Below are 23,408 nucleotides of genomic sequence, written 5' to 3'. Positions count from 1 at the left end.
TCAGGAATCTAACTTAGGTAGGAGTGTCCGACATCTCCTTTTTAACTAGGGTGAATCCGGAGTTCTACTGGATCGGGAGCGAAACCCTCCCGACACAGTTTGTTAGCTGATACCGGCCTGCTGTAACGAAACCTCTAATAGTCTAGCTGCGTAAACCACTAAAGAGTCTGTAAGGGTTTGTGCTAGTAAGTAAGTCCTGCTGCGGAATCCTTTAGCAATAATATCGGGGTCTGACGTATGGAGTATAGGACTCTGGGTAACTGAAGTATTCAAGAAGGGTAACTGGGAATAGAGTCGTCAAGGCGGTTTGCCTCATCAATGGGTTAGTGTCAGAGCCACAAGTGTCATCCGAGGCGGGCCGGCTTCCACCAGGAAGGAAGCCGTTTGTGGCGAATGAGGAGCCGGGAGGCCGTTTGTGGCGGCTAGAGAGCTGCTTGTGGCGAATGAGAGCTGTTGAAGCCGTTTGCAGCGGATAAGGAATCGCTTGGTTGCAGATAAGGAGCCGCTATCCAAGATATTGGCCGAAGTCGGAGGAACACAGACATACGGAAGCAAACATCCAGAATCCAAGAGAGAACCTCGGCTGGCTATAAGTAAGGAGTCGAGACGGAGGAAGATAGAGAGGGCAGAGATCAATGAACTACTGTGGACACCCCTACCTGCCATCACCAAGTGACCACCAGTGACCACCAGGTGACCACCAGGGGGACACGCCTATTTCTCCCCTTCACTCTGTACTATCGCCTTCGGTCCAGGCCGTAACCTGACAGTTAGATTGATGCTTAGATTGATCACTGAAGTAGAGACTGTCTATCTGTGAAATACCTGGGAGTCCTGTCCCTTATATACCCATTTCTCCTTCACTGATCCCCACTTGGATATGTTCTCTGCCAACATATCCTGTTGGTTGATTGATTGATTGATTGAAATTTAACGTCTCATCACGTGAGACGTGCCGGGCGCAGTGCCGGCATGGTCAATGCTAGTCGAATCTATGTTACAGGGGGCTGTCTTCATCTAACATTCCTGTTCAGTGCGATGGGCAGATCTCAGTAAAGAAATTGGTCTCCTCCGCCCATTGGCAAAACAACGAGCTCCCTTGGCCGTGCCTAGGAGGGAATCTATACTATTCTTGGCCATATGCGCTTTTAGATGACCGGGCGTGGCCTTGCGGCCGCGCTTGCAAAAGTAGAAGTGGACTGGTGTCTTTGTCTTTCCACACCCGCAGTTGAGCAGTGCTTCGCGATGCTGGAGTCTCTCGTGGTAGGTCACGAAATCCCCGTGGTACGACCTCGCTGCGAGTAATCTGCCTAGGTGTTGCCGGGGCAGGCCAAGTTCGGGGGGTCGCGGGTGGATAGCGATCCCTAGATCTCGATACTGTTGAGGGCAGGTAGTGGCCCATCGATCGTTGAAACTCTTCCAAGTGTAGGATCTCGCGATTCTCTTTATATGTGCGAATGAGGCCGGGTGTTGTGTCTTGGGTGGTTGCTCACAGGCCGCTTTGGCCTGGACATCTGCCTCTTCGTTTCCGGGGATGCCTACGTGTCCTGGGCACCACCAGATATACACTTGTCCCGGGGATGTCCAGGGTTTTCGCTCTCTCTGTGACCAGGTTTTGGACAGCTCTTGGAAGGCGGTGAACTTTGCTTGACTGCTTCCGGGACTTGGACAGATGAGCCTACCCGCAACCGCGAGATTATCGAGGCAGATGTGGACGTTATCTGCCATGCTGTTGGACGGAAGCTTTACAGCCTCCTGAAGCCCCCGTAGTGCTGCGTGGGCTTCCGCATCGTATACCTCTATCTGAGAGCCCAGTAGTTCGGACCCGCAGAGTAGTCTTTTACCGGCCTGATAACCAGCCCAGCCTGCTCCAGCTAAAGTCCTGTCGCTATGGGTAGCCAGCAAGCCGTCTGTATAGATTATTATATCGCGCTTTGAAAACTCGTTTATCCTTTGTAGAAACGAGCGGGCAGCCTCCTCCTTTGACTGTCCTGGGATATAACCGATCTTGGCGAGGGTGATGGACCATTCACCAGCCTGCTCCCAGGGCGGTATTTGCAGAGGATCTATATATTCTGCAGTATCTGGGGTTAGGCTCGCCATACGCCTTAACCTCGAATCGGGGCCCGTAGGATGTCTGAGCCTCCTTGCGTAAGGGATGGCGGCTATCCAGTTTGTGTAATCTAACAGAAGCCGCATAGGGTTTTGCGTCGAGTGCGATTTCAGCTGGCGGTAGTGCCGCTTCCCGTTGCAGGATCGGTATTGGCGTGGTCCTATATACAGGAAGCATGGCTCTCATTGCGGTATTCTGCGTTCGATCCATTTGGTCAGCTAGGGATTGGACCCGGTTTGAGATAATGCGTCCATTCTTGTTCCGTCTGGCAGACGGCCACCATGCTTCCGAGGCGTAGAATTGCACGGGGAGCACGCACGCGATTACAGCTTGACGGAGTAGCCGTGTTGGGGCTCCTCTGATTGTGTTTCCTAACGACCGGAGTCCGTTAGCAACCTGTAGAGCTTTAGCTGAGACGAATTTGACATGGGCCTTAAAGCTAAGCTTTCTATCGAAGTAGACGCCTAACCACCAGAGTGCAGCACCGATTTTGATGGGTTGAACAGTGTGGATCGTTCCATTCTGTGATCCCACTTGGATATGTTGGTTGTCCAACATATCCAACATATCCACCCCTGTAGGTCACGTGACTCATCGGTCCTTTCCTTCCTCCGGTGTGGGGTCCCGTGATCCTAGCGTCTGTATCCACCTGGCCTGCCGACGGGCCTGTAATGTTGGTTCAGGGCCAACGGTTCGTAATGTCACGACCTGGGTTGCATCGCATTGGTAGAGACCTCGATTAGGTGCTATCGACGAAGATTCTACTCTAAGGAGCCAAGGAAAGAAGATCACAAACTTAGGTTTGAGGGAGCGCGACTAAGTCGTCCACGCTTGGCGGGGCTCCTACAAGGGTTATGATTGGCTTCCCATCTAGCACTGCCATGGCAGGTGCTCCAGCTGTAAGTCACCTGGTTGTAGTGAGTCTGCGAGGGTTGACCTTCACAGATTACTCGAGGTAATAGTACTCGGTCGGCGGCGGTCGCAATTACAGGACTATCGTGTAACAGATATCTGCACATACCGTCGCGAAAGGAGGGGACGACGTAGCATTTATTACGGACCGTAGACGTGAAGAGGAAGGAGGCGCTGTAGTCCTTAGTATCTAAGATAGGTTTTGTGAAGGTCAACCCTCGCAGACTCACTACAACCAGGTGACTTACAGCTGGAACACCTGCCATGGCAGTGCCAGATGGGAAGCCAATCATAACCCTTGTAGGAGCCCCGCCAAGCGTGGACGACTTAGTCGCGCTCCCTCAAACCTAAGTTTGTGATCTTCTTTCCTTGGCTCCTTAGAGTAGAATCTTCGTCGATAGCACCTAATCGAGGTCTCTACCAATGCGATGCAACCCAGGTCGTGACATTACGAACCGTTGGCCCTGAACCAACATTACAGGCCCGTCGGCAGGCCAGGTGGATACAGACGCTAGGATCACGGGACCCCACACCGGAGGAAGGAAAGGACCGATGAGTCACGTGACCTACAGGGGTGGATATGTTGGATATGTTGGACAACCAACATATCCAAGTGGGATCACAGAATGGAACGATCCACACTGTTCAACCCATCAAAATCGGTGCTGCACTCTGGTGGTTAGGCGTCTACTTCGATAGAAAGCTTAGCTTTAAGGCCCATGTCAAATTCGTCTCAGCTAAAGCTCTACAGGTTGCTAACGGACTCCGGTCGTTAGGAAACACAATCAGAGGAGCCCCAACACGGCTACTCCGTCAAGCTGTAATCGCGTGCGTGCTCCCCGTGCAATTCTACGCCTCGGAAGCATGGTGGCCGTCTGCCAGACGGAACAAGAATGGACGCATTATCTCAAACCGGGTCCAATCCCTAGCTGACCAAATGGATCGAACGCAGAATACCGCAATGAGAGCCATGCTTCCTGTATATAGGACCACGCCAATACCGATCCTGCAACGGGAAGCGGCACTACCGCCAGCTGAAATCGCACTCGACGCAAAACCCTATGCGGCTTCTGTTAGATTACACAAACTGGATAGCCGCCATCCCTTACGCAAGGAGGCTCAGACATCCTACGGGCCCCGATTCGAGGTTAAGGCGTATGGCGAGCCTAACCCCAGATACTGCAGAATATATAGATCCTCTGCAAATACCGCCCTGGGAGCAGGCTGGTGAATGGTCCATCACCCTCGCCAAGATCGGTTATATCCCAGGACAGTCAAAGGAGGAGGCTGCCCGCTCGTTTCTACAAAGGATAAACGAGTTTTCAAAGCGCGATATAATAATCTATACAGACGGCTTGCTGGCTACCCATAGCGACAGGACTTTAGCTGGAGCAGGCTGGGCTGGTTATCAGGCCGGTAAAAGACTACTCTGCGGGTCCGAACTACTGGGCTCTCAGATAGAGGTATACGATGCGGAAGCCCACGCAGCACTACGGGGGCTTCAGGAGGCTGTAAAGCTTCCGTCCAACAGCATGGCAGATAACGTCCACATCTGCCTCGATAATCTCGCGGTTGCGGGTAGGCTCATCTGTCCAAGTCCCGGAAGCAGTCAAGCAAAGTTCACCGCCTTCCAAGAGCTGTCCAAAACCTGGTCACAGAGAGAGCGAAAACCCTGGACATCCCCGGGACAAGTGTATATCTGGTGGTGCCCAGGACACGTAGGCATCCCCGGAAACGAAGAGGCAGATGTCCAGGCCAAAGCGGCCTGTGAGCAACCACCCAAGACACAACACCCGGCCTCATTCGCACATATAAAGAGAATCGCGAGATCCTACACTTGGAAGAGTTTCAACGATCGATGGGCCACTACCTGCCCTCAACAGTATCGAGATCTAGGGATCGCTATCCACCCGCGACCCCCCGAACTTGGCCTGCCCCGGCAACACCTAGGCAGATTACTCGCAGCGAGGTCGTACCACGGGGATTTCGTGACCTACCACGAGAGACTCCAGCATCGCGAAGCACTGCTCAACTGCGGGTGTGGAAAGACAAAGACACCAGTCCACTTCTACTTTTGCAAGCGCGGCCGCAAGGCCACGCCCGGTCATCTAAAAGCGCATATGGCCAAGAATAGTATAGATTCCCTCCTAGGCACGGCCAAGGGAGCTCGTTGTTTTGCCAATGGGCGGAGGAGACCAATTTCTTTACTGAGATCTGCCCATCGCACTGAACAGGAATGTTAGATGAAGACAGCCCCCTGTAACATAGATTCGACTAGCATTGACCATGCCGGCACTGCGCCCGGCACGTCTCACGTGATGAGACGTTAAATTTCAATCAATCAATCAATCAACCAACAGGATATGTTGGCAGAGAACATATCCAAGTGGGGATCAGTGAAGGAGAAATGGGTATATAAGGGACAGGACTCCCAGGTATTTCACAGATAGACAGTCTCTACTTCAGTGATCAATCTAAGCATCAATCTAACCCATTGGTGAGGCAAACTGCCTTGACGACTCTATTCCCAGTTACCCTACTTGAATACTTCAGTTACCCAGAGCCCTATACTCCATACGTCAGACCCCGATATTATTGCTAAAGGACTCCGCAGCAGGACTTACTTACTAGCACAAACCCTTACAGACTCTTTAGTGGTTTACGCAGCTAGACTATTAGAGGTTTCGTTACAAGTAGTGAAACGGGGTCAGGCGGTCAGTAGGATATACCTACCATCTAACACACTGAACAGACGGCTCCAGTACCAACAGATCACATCTGTTGGTCTGATCAGACGGAGATCATGGTGCTGGCCGTAAGAGCGAAGCTCTTATTGAAACGGAGTCAGGCGGTCAGTAGGATATACCTACCACCTAACACACTAAACAGACGGCTCCAGTACCAACAGATCCCATCTGGTGGTCTTATCAGACGAAGATCGTGGTACTGCTTATAAGAGTGAAGCTCTTATACGTCTGGTGCGCGAGTTGGTCGGATGTGCCTCTGATACTCGTATCGTGATAATAGGATCTCGAACGTAAAGATAAGCTGAATAACTAAAATAACTAAATAACTGACTGAAAAGCGAAGGTGAAGATATAGATAAGAAGGAGATGATGATATGAAGATGAGGATGATGATGCGTGAAGATGGGGAACTCGTGTCCTACTCTGCCTCTGTGCCTCTTAAAGAAGATAAAATAAACTTTCTCCTAGCCCCGTAACCTATTTCCCTGATGTCCGGCCTTACCCCGTTACATTATAAGTCTTGTGCGCAAGTTGGTCGGATGTGCCTCTGAGACTCTCGTGTCGGGATAATTCTCAGAATAGGACGTCTGGCTCCTAGGAGTCGAATTGAAGCTGTCTCTAGTACTGGGTTGCTCTGATCAGAGCAAGACACAATGTCTCATAGTTTTCAAGGCTAAAATGGAAAGGATTGATGGATTCTTAGAAGCTATCCCCTGAACGTGTAAGTGAATCATGAACTGAAGCTTCTGAATTGCATGCATTGAAAAGAGTGCGATGATGGCTGACTATTGCTTGTCGAATCGAAAAGATGAAGAAGTCATTAAAAAGGGTCCGTCCTCGAAAAGAAAGTTGCAGCCACAAGCCTCCTTCATCAAAGCAAAAGATCCTCCCCATTCCGTCACCTATTTTCCCTGGCGTCCGGCCTTACCCCGCACAGATAGCTATAAGGAATTAGACACCGGATAAAATAATATTTAGTTCCTTATAGCTAGTTAACAGTCGCTACTTATATTGACGTGGGGTTAGGGTTTTTGGGTGCTCGTTTTCGTTTTTTCCGGTTTCAGACGAGTTATGTAAGCGCGTTCTTGAAGGGTATTTAAGACCTTATATACATAGTCACTCTCTTGAGAAAAAGATAGGAATTCAAGCGGCCTTTTCCACAGTAATCTGAATCAATTTCTCTTTACTTGGACAGGCATTCAATGTCTGACGTACCTGTTGAGGTACTTTTGTTGCCCCTATAGATCTGATTGTGCCTGCTGAGGCCATTGTTCCCACCTTTCACCTGTTGAGGCTCCTTTTATTCCCTAGCCTGCTGAGGCTCTAGTTGTTCGTACCTGTTGAGGTACTTGTTGTTCTGATCAGAGCTAGAAGAGCTCTTGATCTTGTTATTTCTTTCCACCTCCCGGATAGTAAGGTCTTGTTGAGGATCTTGTTGTCCGTTGCCGTCATCTTACACCTTGAACCTGCGGGTGGTTTCACTGCCCGTCGTCAATATAGTTCGGCGATGACGTTTCTAAGAAATTGTCAGGGTACGGCATAGCCGAAGGTAATAACATAAAGTGAAGGGGAGTATTAGGCGTCCCTATTAGTCATCACCGGGTGGTCACTAGCGGTCACTAGTAGTCTCAGGTAGGGATGCCTGGAGTAGTTCATTGATCTCTAACCTTCTTCCTACCTCCCTCTAAGATACCTCCCTTACATAGATAACCAGAGCCCGTATTTGGAGTAGTAGAGCCCGCTTATCGGAGCAGCAGAACACTAGTTCTGTCACGGTCTATGACCGGTATGTGGCCTCTGCGACGCCTTCGGCCAGAAAGACCCACAGAAATCTCCGAATAAGCTTCACTTCTCGAATCCTGAAACGACGAGACGGGAGGACAGAAGGATAAAAGGGAGAAGGGTTCACCACACTGAATGTATCTAATGTTTTTCTCTTCATAGATGGATAGTACTCGTAGAGTAGGCTAGGCTAATTGCATCGACATTACCCTTGACCCTTACACATTCTATAGCACTTCGAGGTCCTTATCGAGAACTCTAACAACGAGTAGTAAGGGGTAGACGGGGGGGGGGGGGGGGGGGTTGTTAACAGTGCCTAGTAGTAGGTAGTTCTTCGTCGTTGGTAGCCCCTTGGTAGGCAGTTAGCGTCCAGAGTAGTTTAACTAAACTCTGGAGAATTATAAGAGTAATAGTGTTAATCCACGCTAACCTTGACTCACTAGGTTAGTATAGTAAGGGTTCTGACCCTTGTTCTCGCCTAGAATAATTATCGTACTCCTTATACCAACGTATAGCCGCAAGGCGTTCATCATTTATTTACATGAAATGCTCTACCACTGTCCCCAAAGCCCCCCTCCACTACTTCTGTACCTCACTTAGCAACTCCTGTAACTCCCTATGCGGAAGGTGTTCCGCCTCATTCTTGTGAAGGGGGCCTTCTTACAACAAATTTAAGTCTTGTTACAGACATAATGGCTTTTCCCCCGGCTGAGCCTGTTGCGGCCAAACCTTTTGCGGCCATGGACTTTGTGTGGACACACGCTGCCCTGTAAATCATATTTCGCTATCCCACATTATGGGAAACAAACGCTGACATGTATCATGCTACGTTCAGTATTTGGGCTTATACCTCCTCATCATTTACATGATCGTAGAAGCGAGGCGTGTCAGATTTGATTGGGTGATGGTCAAGCGTAGATGCTGTAGAGTAGAGTCCAGATGAGTCCCATTAGGTCATTCTCGTGACAAGAGCGACAAAAACAGAGTAACCCGATGGTAAAGATGGTCAGATCTCGTAATTATATGATCATTCGTGATTCAAGGCATGTTTTGGCCAAGCACGTGGATCATTGTGCTTCGCTTGAATAATGAAAAGGGGCGAGATTAATCTTTTGTTTCCCAATTCGAAAGATGGGTTGCTGGATCTCCTGCTTCTACTATATAACAACGAGAGACCAAAATAAAGCAAGCGGACTATGGCGAATAAGTTAAAAGACTCGGGTTAGACTACGCCTGACCCTCAAGTATATTCCAAGTACAGAACGACATGTGTGTCGAAAGACAAAAATAATATTTCATAGGCAACGCCTGGAACGTGCAAAATCCCCGTGGTACCACAAAGCATACTGGTTTATCATTCATGAGTTCCACATGATACGTTACGGTACACGTTTTATGTCTTGCAGCTTGCCAGACACCTGTAATGTTGTCTCGGTTTGATACATGAGACCTAGGGCCTTTTGCTAGCTCCCTTATGTCTTCGGTATTGGTTACTTAACTTCATATCGCGGCTAATATGATTTGCCAACAGGGAAATACAGGCTTCTTATAGGTACGGGGTAGTTATAAATTCGATATGACGGCTTCAGGGTCTTTGAGCACCCTTTGTATGTACGGGCCCTGCTACGTTCTACCTATGCTTCCACAGACATACGGCTGTGGATCCAAATCAGAGGATCTGATTGGCTACATCGTTGCTCTTAATCAACATTTCGTAGCTTCGGAAATAGCTGAGCTTTCTAGAAAGAACACCATCAAAAGAGATCTGAACCACACAACTGACTTGGCACGAAATCAATCCTGATATTCGTGACTTGAGTCCTGTGAGGTCAGATCGACCAGGATACACACGGCCGTATCAAAAGGCGCAATCTTCTCTATTGGGAGTTGAAGAGTCCTGAACCAGCACTGGAATGCCAGCTTTTGGCCTGATTGATAGATGTTATTCATGCGAAAATTCATGAAGAAGACGAAAGTACTAACTGCCTCTACACAAGTACTCTAGATCGACAGTATTTAAGGGTTTGTCGTAGATCCTGACTTTATCCCCGTAGCTAGAATAATCTTGATCCAAGCCGGCGTACTTCGGTTTTTGCAACCCGAACTCCCTAGGCCCTTTTCATCTCGCCATGGCATGGCCTGGATTCACGTGTAACTCCCCGAGCTGAAAGCTGGTGGCAAAATTAGCGATTTTCATATGCTGGCTGGTTCCATACTTGACGATAGCTGTTAGACTGCGACCTTATATTCACGGTTAAGCCTATTACAACGCTCCAGCTAAACCCGCATCCTATTTGGTAGCCGATCAGCACGATTGTTGTGGATGATGTGAGTACGTGTATGCGGCCACCTGAGTCAAACAGACGATGCAATAATGCACATTCCACCCTGGAACACTTGGAGGATGTATCATCAGACCTCGCATCGAATCCCACCTTATGCTCATGATCTAGAAGCAACCACAACTAGACGAGATCATCGGTGCAAATGAGTGCGTTCGTTCGGTAATCAAAGTCATGAGGGTTGAGTTGAGTTGGGCATTGCGTACCCCTCAGCCATAGCGGGGGTTTACCCGGTCCGGAGATTGTCTGATCCTAAATGCACACAAAGTCAATCTGACAGCGCGACGAACTGCTGTCGAGATGCACCACAGGTAGTCAGCGACGTGGACTAGAAACAGTTTGCGAGAAGAGGAAACTGGCGTATATCAGTGGACCAAATGGACGAACAGCTCATGCATACATTCTTATGTATGTGCGGGTGCAGCGATGATCGATGACCGCATAACCAGAGCATGACACACATAATGGACAGGGATCCTCCGTCGAAAGGCGGTCAGAAAGAAATCGTTTGAGGCAGCTGCATAATATATTGCATGCAGAGCAAGCTGGACAGGCGAAGCCGATAACGACGAAATGGTCTTGGATCGCCCATCGATAGACGTAACTAGAATGTCATATGCATGAAAGTGATGGTCGCATGGAAAAGCCAATGAGAAGATCAGTGAATGCCTTTATTGATGGAGGTTTCTCCATGGTCAGCCATGATGTTGGAGATGCGCATTCGAAGCTCGCCCGTAATTGATTGCTTGGTACAGGGGGTTAGAAGCAAGGTGGCAGAATGACAGGGAATGCATGCAAGCTGTTCGCTCCGAACCCCTGCCAGGATCCATTAATGGTTGGGTAACAAGTCAAAATTCAGATGTGGAGTTTCTTTGTTTTTGGAGAAAAATTTTGAGGAGCACTGCAAGCACTGCGTCACGGTCGCAGTCAACGCCGCCTAAAAGCGATGGTATCACCCTCAAAATGCATGGTGCTGGACGGCAGATGATGGGACGAACATCTCTGATAGCTGCGAAGTAGTGCGAAGCAGAAGGAATTTGATCCTTGGTTGAGGTTCCGAAAGCTTGACGACTCAGGAGCAGGCGACGATGACAAGAATCGCGAAGTGATGACCTTTCGCAAGAGACGGAATGCAAACGCATGCTTGGGAAGCACGGGCCCTGTTTTAAAGGACTTCCTGTGGTGGGGAATGTCGATGTGGCGTAAGACATCCTCAATGGAAGGCGCATCTTTGTTTGACACAGAAGACGAATTGGATGCTGGTTCCTGGCACCAAAAATCCCAAGCGCACCCTTCTTGCGACGGCATGGCTTTAGACCATCCGAACATCTGATTCATGATCAGGCCCGAAGTTCAAACTCTAAAATATGTGATGGAAGGCCTTTGGACCAACTCGTCATATTATTGTTGGTGGGAGTCGAGGTCGAGGGCAGGTGCTCATGAATGGACTTGACTCGGGCTGCCGAGAGTCGCACTTGGTTTGGTCGCCTTTGCACCCGCCCTCAAATACATCTAGCATGGTGATGCGCCCCGCACTCCACTGCGAATCAACGTTGTTTTGTTGGACCAATGCATGACAACGACCACGGCAGACAAACGACTTGGAGATGCGATGCACTTGCAGACAACGATGCTCCAGCACGTTAGGTATCCTTAAGTTGCGGACGACATAGAAAACGGCAACACAAACACAATGCAAGCCCGCGCATGTTACCCTCCCAGGGTGTTTTGGTGCTTGCTTGACTTTTTTAGTGGGATCTCTGACGAGAATGGGGTCAGATACTTCATGCGCACGCCTGCCATTCGTCATTCTGTTTTCATCTCATCATCCCGACCGATGCTCGCGTCCAAGGTTACTGCAGCTCGTTCATCTTTCTCATGTTTCTCATTTTGGGAATTCATTTGGGCATTGTCACTCTTGACTCGACTAGTCTCGTTACCCAACTGCTGTGCGAAGTACTTCGTACCACTCGTCGCATTGTTTCTTCCATCAATCACTTTTACACTTGTGCAGGTGCTTGCCATTTTAAAGTGCGTGCTTTCACAAGCAAGCTCCAGCTCCCAACAACCAGGACCCAAGCAACATCGGAGTCGAGCTGTCATCAATGAGCATGCCACGGCCCCAAAGCCGCCAACAGCCCAGCAGGGTTCACGGCTGCATGGACGAATAGCAGCTGTCGGCCATCCCTATTCTATTTTGGCTACTCCGCTTGATCCTCGATAGCTGCAGGGCACCCCTGGTCTGCCCACACGGCCCCGGCTGTTGTCCAAGACGCTACATGCCAGACCCTTGTTGGCGGTCACGCAGCAGGATGCAACACTGCAACAAGCGGCCACAAGCAGAACAAGCTCCCGCCCCGTCGAGTTGCACGGACGTCTTGCAAGGCACGAGCTGTGCCTGTCGGTCAAGTGTTTCTCTGGGTCTTGATGAGTTGTTCTGCGCTATGCCGAATTATCCGTCCCCAGTCTCAAACCTTTTGCCCAAGACCTGCCAACTCTGCGCTCTCAACCGCCACACACACACGCGCGATCGTGCTTTTTGCTCGAATTCATGACTGGCGACCGTTGTTGAGCTTGTCAACTCTTCCCCAGAGACGTTGGGCTCAGCCAACTTTGTGATCCTCGCCGGGACACTTTGCAATTTTCCCAAAGTTAATCCGAGCTAAAACGTCGGCGCGCTATGGATCCCAGACAGCAGCCGCCACTGGGCGTGCCCTTTTCGAGAAACGTAGCATCACCAACCTACGGACGCTCACCGTTTCCGCCGACCTCGAGCTCGACGACAACCCCGGCGCCGTACCCGCCTGCATCGCATCCGCAGTCCCATCCATCCTCGGCGAGTCCTGCGGCGGGTGTTCCATACGCCGAGCACCAACGACGCCCTTCCGACGGCAACCCCTACTTCCACCAACACCAGTCGAGACCACCGTATGCTCCCGAACCGACGTCGCATATCCCGCATCCTGCACAGACTCATGTCCGACATCAGAGTTCTTCGTCGATCGGTGGTTCTCTGAGTCGCAACATGGCACCCCCATCTCCACCGCCTCAACAGCCCCATCTACCCCCGGGCCATCAGATGGGCCAATATGGCTTCTCTCCCGCCCCAAGAGCCCCTCCTCCCGGAATGGGACCGTCGGGTACGTTTCCTTCAGGTCGAGAGCTGCCTGCGCTCAGCTCAATACAAAGGACAGGCAGCACAGGTGGGAGCATGTCGCTGTCAGCCATGCTGTCAGGTCCGCCAGCACCTAGAGAGCCAACGCCAGGTCATGCAGGTCATCCCTCGTTCCCGCCTCCCGCCACATCTTCGGCTGGGTCCGGACCGGGGCCAGCCTTCGCAGGCCCCATGCCGTCTCCCCGGATGCAGAACGCGTCGGCTGAGTACAATGCATACGGCAGAAGACCGCAGACACCACCCGAGCACACAAGACAATACGATCCCAGAGATCAGAGAGGTAGCGCAGCTGGATCTCCCCCTCAGGTTATGTACGGAACCCCTGAAGTCTCGAGATATGGGACACCTCAGGCTTACCCGCAGCGCGCCCCTCCCATGACCACAGGCGAGGACAGGAGAGACCAGCCTAGTCGCATGTCCACCGGTAGCATGCCGCCGCGGCCATCAAGCCAACCTCGAGCATATTCAGGCATGTCTGGACGACCGGTCGAGCTGGGACGAGGACCACCGCCAGGCGAGCCCATCTACGGGCGTCGGGAGGAAATGCGGCCGGGGCAAGGACAGGGACCAGCGGAGTTCAACCCCGAGCGGCCACCACGGGCAATGGCGTACGATGAGCAGCGGCGAATGATAGATCGCGAACGTGAGATAAGAGAACAGTTCGACAGAGAGGCTGAATGGCGGGAGAGGGAAAGACTGGAGAGGGCTCGATTCGAAGATCAACAGCAACGCCACTTCCAGTCTGAACAAAGTCGCATGGAACGCGAGCGAGCAGAGCGGGAGCGGATGGACAGAGAAAGAGACATGGAACTGCGCGAGAGGGACAGGAGAGAACGGACCACTAGTGATCCATCACGACCACACAGCCAGCGTCCTGTCGAGTATGGCCCACATGGTCCACCGGGTGCACTGCCACCACAATACGCCAGAGCCGACCCCCGAGATCAAGGATCGTGGCAGCAACGGCCTGGGTTTGAGCAGCCTCAGAGAATCCCGTATGACCAGTCGTATCCGGGGCAGCAGCAGCGGCCCGGCGAGTATCCCGGTCCTGCGCCTGGGCCCGGACCTACGACGACAGGACCAGCGTACGCCGGTTATCCTGCTCACACACAGCCACCCATGGAACGATACCCGCAACAAGGCCCCGCTCCGCATATCATTCCCACCAGCCAACCAGGACCGCCCTACGATTCCCCCGAGAGGCACAGGTTCGGGCTCCCGCAACATCAGCAGCAGGCACATTCTCATCATGGAGCCCGTCCTAGCGAGGAGGGGCCTCCTCCTCCGTCTCTCGCATACAATGGTGGACCTGGCACGACTCCCTTTGAGGGTGGACGCCATAGACCCGCGGAAGATGGACACGTCGCTCCCAGTCTAGCTCGTCAGCAAAGCGGTGGGCTTCTGGCTGTTGGGGAGATCAATCGTAAGGGACGCATCTCACCTCTGCCACAGCCCGTGCAAGGACCGCAGGCGCAGGTACCAGGACCGCCGGCTGGGCCTGAGATCAAGAGGGAGTTCGGACGCATTTACTCTGGCATAGGCAGCGGCACCATCAGAGTCTCGAGTCCGGTGCCTACCGGGGGCCACCCCTTCACGAATGCGGGGCTTGCTCGTCGCGACGATATTGAGCCTCCACCGCCAGAGGTGACCGTTGAGCCGGCCGCCAAGCCTACAAGGAAGCGCAACCGAAAAGCCAAGGATGAGGATGCCAAAGGTGATGATGATAGTACTGGCAGGCTCACACCGGTGGGAAGAGGGACTAAGAGGCCCAAAACTCACGGTCACCATCACCATCATCACATGCAGTATGTATCCCCAGCTGACCCAAAGACAGGCAAACAGCATCGTGCTGAGAAGGGAACTTGTAGTCACCACCATCACCATCACGCCCCAGAAAGAACTGCATCCCCACTGCATGCGCTCAAGGCCATCAAGTCGGGAACGCCGAATTTGTCGCCCACCATGCCGCTTACCACCCACAACCACCAAATACCTCGACCGACACCGGCTCCGAAAGCACATCTTCCCAGCCCACCCGCGATCCCCAAACCAAAGAAGTTGGTGAATTCGCAGGCTGTGCTCGACAGCATTGCTCACAAGGAACGCAAGCACCTTGGTGACTTTGTGTATAATCCGATTCTGAAACCAACTCAAATCCAAGATACGTCCGGGATCGGTTATGCCTCCACCCCCACGCCGTTGCCCATGGAAATCATCAAGAATAACGAGAACTCAACCCTGATGGTCAAGGTAGATCGCAGACATCTCGAGCCTGGCCCACGTCGGGAGATGATCAAACGCCAGGCCCTTTGGGGAACCGACGTATACACGGACGACTCAGATGTCATCTCGGCATGTATCCACGGTGGGTGGATCCGTGGTGAGTGGCAAGATGAGACGTTCGCAAGTCTGCTCGACCTGGAGTTTCCACCACCGAAGTCGTCTAAGAATTCTAGCGCCTCTACCGAGTCGCAGACATCACGATACGTCTTGACCGAGCCACCGCCTACGGGCCCTGTCCACATCCCACCGGGTAGAGACATGCAAGTCATGGTGCTTATTCTCCCCGCGCTCGAGAAATACGGCAGTTCAACCCGCTTCGGCCTCACGAGCCGGGAATGGGGCGGTCCACCGCCCAAGCGGCCACATGACGGGCTTAGTTTCAAGGTACTGGAGGTACGGTTTGTTATTGACGGTGCTGCGCCCCAAAATAGGTTGAGGGGCAAGGGACGCAGGGACCGCATCAACAGAAACAACAGCGCGTTGCAGCGAAGCAAGTTCATTGACTTCAAGGCCGTAGTCAACGGCGCATCAAGTGAAAACGGGAAGGGCGTCAGAAACGGCCTGAAGACATCAGAAAACGGTACAGCCAAGCGCAGCGACAACGGGGAAGATGTCAACAAGGAGAACCGGCCCGCAACTAATGGGGGTAATCGTGTGAAAGACAGTCGCGTTGGAGGGGTCAGGGTAAATGGTGTAGATATGACGACGACGAAGACAACGGCGGGCGTGACCGCCAATGGACGTGCCGGCTCCTCTTAGGCGCAAGGTGTCGGGTTGTTATTTAGTGTCGGCTCGGCCTGCTACTGTTGTGGGAAGGAAAAATGCGCGCACGACGAATACGGTGATATCAGGATGGACGAGGATGCTGGATCCAGCAACGCGTATACGAAACTAGTATTTGGAACCAGGATTTCGACCTATGCCAGGGATAATATACAGGACGCTGGGATTGACGAGATACTCGCCATGCGAGCATGGGATATACCAGGCCGAGGAGCAGTCAGGAGCAACAAAGGCAACATTTTTCGACTCTATGCCGTCTGCAATCGATGCCGCCGATGACCCCGCCGCAACTAATGCCGATAATGCGAGCAGAAGTGTCGATCCGACTTCAGACCTTGTTCACACGAAGGCTGTGTAACAAACATTTCAAACACGATGGAATATCCTTGATGGAGGATTTCTCCGAGCGATATTTCCTATCCTCCACGCGTCTTTTGACTCGGGAAGGTTGTACCGATGTATTGCAAGCGGATTAGCGTTGTCATTGTCTTGCTTTACTTGATCCTGGCTGGCTGCTGCGTTCTTTGAAAGAGATACCAAGGAATCCGGGCTGAACCCGGGTTGCACCGGGCTATTCACATGGGTGAATGGAAACGAATAACTGCAGCATTCCATATAGTTCACTTAGCATAGCGCGGAGTTGGAGCAGCAAACTTACCAATGAAGTTTAACTAAGTCATATAATTGGGGGTTTTTGTGTTTTGTCACAGGTGAACTCGATGATTTATTTGAACCCCACACTTGAAGCACTATGTCTGGTGGCTTGTCCACTTGCTATTATCTGTGTTTTCTTTGAAGTTATGTTCAGATTCCAATATTGGGTCTTGGGTGAGTATATTTATAGGTATGATACATTCGCCGTTGCCGGCTCTCAGAAGACCGACTCATCATCCCGCACGATGCTACATGATCAGTGTTTCCCCAGCTCATAAGCTGCCACTTCGGCATCCCTTGGTAAGCAGCATGAATGTCTGTATGCAACCAGCTGTGAGTAGCTGGCTAGACGACAAGAACCCGGCCGAAGCTCGCAATACCCCGGAACGTTGTTCCGAAGCCAACCACCACCCCTCCCGTCGCGTTGTTTCTCGCAGGCTCGAACTGATAATGTAAAAGCGGTCGAAAGATGTGCACCCCGGTGGCCCGGTGGGTTCGACTCGGGCCATTCAAGCAATCCAGCTCTTCAATATTGATGCGCACGTCCAAGCGCTTGGCCGAAGTCGGCGGCATGGCGCTTCCCAGCAACAATTGCCAACTCATCATTGTGTGGCCTACGTAGTACCCCCCTCCACCCCGTCTAGGACTCCCATGAAGCCTCTGCCTTTTTGGTTTTGTTTTCCCTGCTCAGGGCGCTTAAAAATCAGTAACCCTCCCGTTGTAACTCCAGTCCCCCCCACTGCCCCACCGTAGCGGCTCATTCTTAGGTCCTCCTACTTCCCCCGTCTTGGGGTTCGTGTCGCCTTCGAACTCGGGCGGTGCGCCTTTGCGCAGCGGGAGGTTGGTTACGTCTCCTAGGGTTGCTGCCTGCGTGTTTCCACTGGCGTCTCGTGATGCGACATCTCCTAACGCTTCGACGAAATTGACGTCTGGACTGTCGCTCATTGATGCGGTAATGGGTTCTTGCGTATTGGCGCTTCGTTGCAGGCGCTCAAATTCGGCTTGTTGGTCGGCGGGGAGACGGGGTGGTGCTGGAAAGGATGAGAAAGGGGTTGTCGAAGAGAGGCGCGCGGATGTGCGGGAGAGGAACGAGCGGCGGGCGAGGTGGCGGAGGCCGAGACGGGACGACATGGCGAGTGATCGAGTCCCGGTAATATAAAATGCGAACAGAGGAGGGAGTTGAGTTCAAGAGGTTGCGGAGTTGGTACTCGGGTCGAATTGGTGATGGTGTGTGTGAAAGAAGACAAGCAGTTGGAAAGCGCCGTGGCAAACGGACTGGAAATATTGACGTTATCAGCGTTGTTCAGAGTTTATGGCTTATTGAAAGCGGAAGTTCCCGAGCCGGACAACGCCTTGCGCGATTCTTTGTTGCAGGGGATCTAATTGGTCAAGTGCAGACCTTATGTGATTGGTCGACTTACACCTGTTGGTTGCTTCCCAACCATCCCTACGCAGATCGATGTCAGACGTCAAGCCGGGCCAACATGTCGCAACCAACACAGGGGGCGACGGGATGCACCGATTCCAGCTTGTCACCTGATGTGTCACGTACATAATTCATGGTAGCGAGGATCAGAAGGTGGGGTTGGATTCGAGTTGCGAAGCCCCAATAATTCAAGTGCAGTACGCAAAGGGAGTATACCAAGCTTGGCGAGGTTTTTGCAGATCTTCGGGATAGTGAGATTATGCATGCTCACTTCCGGTACTCTTGTTTTATTCATTGCTTTCTTATAGGGTCGGTTAGTGGTGAAAACAGTCGAGGCATTGAAAGCTGGTTGCTGGCGATTTAATAACCAAAAGTACTCACTATTAAAAAACGTATTGGATTGCAAGCTTATTCTGATATATCTATTTAGTATTGTAGTTTATACTCAAAAGTTGCCATGATGAGCTGGCGAAATTTTAGCGACATGCACTTGGACGTATCTTTTTCGTTAGATAATATCCTAGCAAGCGCAACTCAGGTAGCAAGAATCAGACACATACAGCGGTATGCGAACATCGACCTATCAGGTGTCGACACGCGATGAGCTGCTCGCTCTTCTCCTTTTGAGGCACCGCGGTACCAGCAACAAAATCCACGAGATGCTACAACAGAAATTGAACTGGCGACCAAATTCTAGTATAGTGATTAGATTCGCAATAGTTAGCCCTCCCTCTATTGCTTCTCTAACACTATATGGAAAGAACACAATCGCGAGGGCACTTTCCCCTGTGTATGTAATGCAAGTAGTGTTGTTGATTCAAAAATCTACAACACAGACAAGGGGGCCCATGGTTGATGAAATTGCAGGTTCTCACTTCCAGAATCCTAGTTTGATAGCGTGCTAAAATGCTGTGCTACCAAGTAATCGCGAGTTAATAATACTGTTATTTATTTATCAATAAGATAGTTAAGCACACACATTACCTAGCTAAGGCGTGCAGGTAAAGTAGAAAAAACTATATTGACAAAGCGTTTAGGATTTGGATAATCGACAGATTACATTTAAAATATTTTATAACGCTCTTGAGATTTAAGCCGGATCCACGCTATATATAAATATACATCGTTATATGTGCTTGAAAAGGGTACTCCTAGCCTCTACGGTAATGTACTAGTAAAATGCGTGTAAAAGCTTTCTACAGGGCGTCTTCCACCGAGGCAGCAACAATACGATGCAGGATGCGTACGTTTCAGAGAAAAGCATGTGATACGTGACCCCATGGGGGGTTACCCTATAGCTATAGATAAGACAGAAAAGAGCCATAAAAGAGCTCTGCCAGGCCAGAATAGCTGACCTGGCCATCCTTTCCCAATACAACAATTCACACCCCATATGCACTCGCATCAGCATGTTACTGCACTAGGTCGACAACGTCCTCTGATACTGTTAAGTATGCTCTGAAAGCAGTTGACCGAGGGGCTTCATCGTGGAATAAACTATAAATACGCACGGGAAGCCATCCTGGGTTGCAGAGCAGGCAGCGCATCACCAACCCCAAGAACCCCATCAGCCTTCATCCCGGTCTTTGAGAAGCGGCCCCCAGCCAGCTACACCACTAGAAGCACTCCCTGCCACCCAATGCCGCAGTCAATCACCATGGCTGATAAAGGTCCCTTCACGGGTACGGACAAAGGCAATGGAAAGCACTCGCACACGAGCAGCACCGCCAGCAAGAAGAGCTCAATAGACGAGGGGAAAAGCTGTCCAACGAGCCTTATCCGGGGCGCAGATGGACTATTGCGTCGAACTATCCAGCCGTACTAATGCCCTAGGCGGGTTATAACTGTGAGCTGGCAAATATATCACCAAAAACCTTCATGTACAAACATAGTAAATCGTTCAGCTTCTCTCTACAGAAGCATTATCTATCCGCCCAAGCCTTCCCCTGAACAATATCATCCGAAGTAGCCCTAACCGTAGGCCCCCCCTTAGCCTCCAAATCCAAATCTTTCATCGGCACCAAGCTCGCCTCATCATTATCCCCATACTCTACCGCGTAACTCTTTGAATATACAATCCCCGGGGTCTGGACTTTCCCGACTCCATCCGAGCTCACCCTAGACGCGATGCGCATCTGCCCGAATGACCGACTCCTCCTGCGCACCTTGGAGTTCTGCCCGTAGTAGTACTGCGATCTCGCCGTGCGGTCGTGGGTCGTGCCCATGACTCGAGGGAAAAGTTTGACGAGGATGAGGCGGAGAGAAGGCATGCAGGCGCAGATGATGCCGACGTTGATTTCGACGGTGGACCAGTTGGCTATGTCCAGTTGGTCCCAGGTGGGATTTAGCGAGTTGGCGAAGTGGACGAGGGATTGGAGGCGGAGGATACTGACGACGGTGACGCTGGCGGTTCGCGTTAACAAGAGGAGCTCTGAGAGGATGCCACCCATGTCGTCTAGACCAGGGGTGGGCTGGGTGAAACTTACAACGTGCCAACCGAGAACATCATACCAACGCCGACCTTCTTCTTCCAGTTCAGCTTCAGCGACTTAATCTGCCAGATGGGAAGGGCCAGCATCCAAATATCGATCATGATCGACATGCCGGCATTGGCCCAAGCCATAGCATTGATGCTGTAGCAGGTCCCCTCATGCTCCAGATCCCACCTCTCCCAATAAAACTGAATCGGACTGCACTGAAATATCGCGACGAAGACGAACGCAAGCCCGAAGACGGAATTTAACGCGACCGTGCCCCAGAGCAGCCTCCGGATCCCCTGTGCGGGGAAGATGCGCAAATAAAAGAACAAAATGGACAACTTCAAAATAGCGACCTGGGCGAAATACAGAATCTCCATGATGTAGAAGTACATGACGAACTTGGTGATTTGGTCGAAGGGCACCGTCCAGATATCCTTGCCGAGCCCGTTGGCGGCAAGCCCATGGACGCTCATCACCGTGGACGGGATACCCGAGATGATGACGACGATGACGAACCAGTCGTCCATGCCGAGTGCGGACTTGAGCACAAAGAACTTGTGGACCACGCGCAGGATGAGGAAGAGACCAGCGACGGAGCCCAGCGTTACAGCCGTGATGCTGTAGTCTCGACTTTTGTCGCGGATCGGCGCGTGGCAGTTGGTCTCAGTGAGGTTTTTCGTGGCTTGAAGGTGATTAGGGCGTGCCTAGGATAGTCAAGTGTAGGGGGAGGGGGGAGTCGACTTACTCAATGACTCCTTGAGCGTACAGCTGGCACCGACGCAGAGGGCGACCTCCTCATTCAACTGCGTATCGGCACACTGACACGCAGTGTCGGTTGCTGAGCAGTTCGAATTTCCGATGGCAGTGACGAGACATGGCAACTATAGATCGTCAGCAGCATCGCCACGAAAGGCAAGGGATCGACATGACTTACAGCACAAGATGGCAGCGCCGCCAAAAATGCGGCGGCATCAGATGAACTCGAGCTTTGTGCCCAAGTGACAGGCATAAATGCCAGGCACGACAAGAGGACGGCGATCAATGGGGACCACATCCTGTCCAGCTCCTCGACGTTGTTGAAGTTGTGTCGAGAATAGAGAAACGAAGCAAGCAGCCTCTTGGTTAGATGTATAATTGTAGTATTTTCTGACCAGCCTGCCTTGTTTCCGAAGCCGTCCAACAACTGCGCAGCAGCTGAGTCAGGCCTGCTGTTTTTGTTGCATCACAAGTGGTACGCAGAGAGAGAGAGATACACAAAGGTACCGTACAGATGGAAAAGATAATCTAAACGGGTATTTGCCTGCCAGGCCCCTGCTAGTGAGATGGGACGGGGATACTTGATAATATTCTTCAGCAGGCGACTTTCCGCCCAACCCGCACCACCCTACACACATGAGACCCATGCATTCGCCGGAATATTACATCGGGGGTCCCTTGTTCAGGATGGAGTATGATACATTGATGTTTTAGTGCGCCCCACCTGGACATGTGAAATCCTGCTGTTATAGACCGCGGTTCTGCCATGGCATGCCATGGCAAAAGGTATCAAGATACGGGGGGGAGCTAAAACGCATACCGACTTGCCGAAAGGGTGTGTCCGTGCGGTGCCAGTGTGGTACCCATAAAGAAAACTGCCACGCTACACGTGGAGTATCATGGAAAAAAACTAAAAAAATTAGAAGTTGGTGTCGATGGCGGCCGAGTATATCTCGGACACCAGTGCCTAATTGGTCCCTAATAGTGCTTTATACCCTGTTCCCAACGCTAGCAGGTCCAATCAGCAACGGTCATGCAGAAAGCAGCTGATGACGCACTAATGCAGGTGCAAAGAGTTAAAGTAACAGGACCGCGAGAATCCTCGGGCAAATGAGTCTAGTAGCCTGGGCGTTCGGCAGATCTCAGGCGACACATCGGTGGCTGGTTCGTCTCCATATTATTAGATGATGAAAGCGATGGTGGCTGAGGGCTGGATAACAGCGCCGTATGCCATCTCTCTGCTCGACGGGGACCAGAGCCCGTGGTGTCGTCTGGCAGGAAGGAAGGAAACAAACAGAGAACGTAAGCAAACTGCAAGTTTCCATCGTTGCGCCGCGCATTGCGATGTTTTGGCTCTTTGCTCCAGACGCGAACCCTGATGATTATCAACTTCGATATGAACTTGAAACCGGGCTGAGATATGTGGGCATCTGCTAAATTGGAAGCCATAGGCCTCGGGAATTAGTGGGCTTGCGAAGTATGAAAGGCATCTCCTCCGCTTCTGCTCCGCCGGATATCGACGCTAGGGGAAATAGCTTGATGAAAGCAGCCTGCAGTCCTCGGACTTGCGCTGCCTGGGCTGACTGAAATTGGACACCACGACTGCAGACTGTCCGAACCCAGATGCTATGCGTGATTTTCTCATCATCTCATCACGGATGGGCTGTAGTGCCAATTGGCTCTTGAGGGAATCCTGCTTCAGACGTTCCTGATCGAGGCACCTGGGCCGTCTGCTGGTCCGAGTCGGCGCCGTTCCTTGCAGTATAATACTTTTTAGTTGGCAAACTTGGCATGACCCTGCTGAACTGGTCAGCTGTTAAAATTTAATCATCGATCCGGCCGACTTGCCGGCCCACCTACTTGGAACCTCCGAGCGAACCCGTTTTCCATGGCCAGGTACATGGCAGGTCTGGACGGGGTCACGACTGCGAAGGACGTATTACTATGGTATCATG

General features: G+C 51.6%; 3 protein-coding genes across 3 annotated transcripts; 1 reads left to right on the top strand and 2 right to left on the bottom strand.

Moving 5' to 3' along the window:
- The first annotated feature begins 12,345 nt into the window (after positions 1-12,345).
- On the top strand, positions 12,346-16,221 carry BCR38DRAFT_74417 (histone deacetylation protein Rxt3-domain-containing protein). Its single transcript, XM_040865604.1, has 2 exons — positions 12,346-14,851; positions 14,906-16,221. The coding sequence occupies exons 1-2, from the start codon at positions 12,577-12,579 to the stop codon at positions 16,111-16,113; spliced, it is 3,483 nt and encodes a 1,160-aa protein (XP_040711468.1). The 5' UTR covers positions 12,346-12,576; the 3' UTR covers positions 16,114-16,221.
- Positions 16,222-17,367: 1,146 nt separating this feature from the next.
- On the bottom strand, positions 17,368-18,214 carry BCR38DRAFT_74408 (uncharacterized protein). Its single transcript, XM_040865603.1, has one exon. The coding sequence runs from the start codon at positions 17,920-17,922 to the stop codon at positions 17,488-17,490; it is 435 nt and encodes a 144-aa protein (XP_040711467.1). The 5' UTR covers positions 17,923-18,214; the 3' UTR covers positions 17,368-17,487.
- A 1,925-nt stretch (positions 18,215-20,139) lies between these two features.
- On the bottom strand, positions 20,140-21,706 carry BCR38DRAFT_352949 (CFEM domain-containing protein; the record flags this gene model as incomplete). The annotated part of the gene is made up of 4 exons (XM_040856740.1): positions 20,140-20,620; positions 20,704-21,379; positions 21,443-21,578; positions 21,632-21,706. 4 exons carry the CDS (start codon positions 21,704-21,706, stop codon positions 20,140-20,142), a joined length of 1,368 nt encoding a protein of 455 aa, XP_040711466.1.
- Positions 21,707-23,408: the final 1,702 nt, after the last annotated feature.

Source organism: Pseudomassariella vexata, assembly GCF_002105095.1.
Source record: "Pseudomassariella vexata strain CBS 129021 chromosome Unknown BCR38scaffold_16, whole genome shotgun sequence".
Taxonomy (NCBI): domain Eukaryota; kingdom Fungi; phylum Ascomycota; class Sordariomycetes; order Amphisphaeriales; family Pseudomassariaceae; genus Pseudomassariella; species Pseudomassariella vexata.
This window is presented reverse-complemented; position numbering and strand designations above follow the sequence as displayed.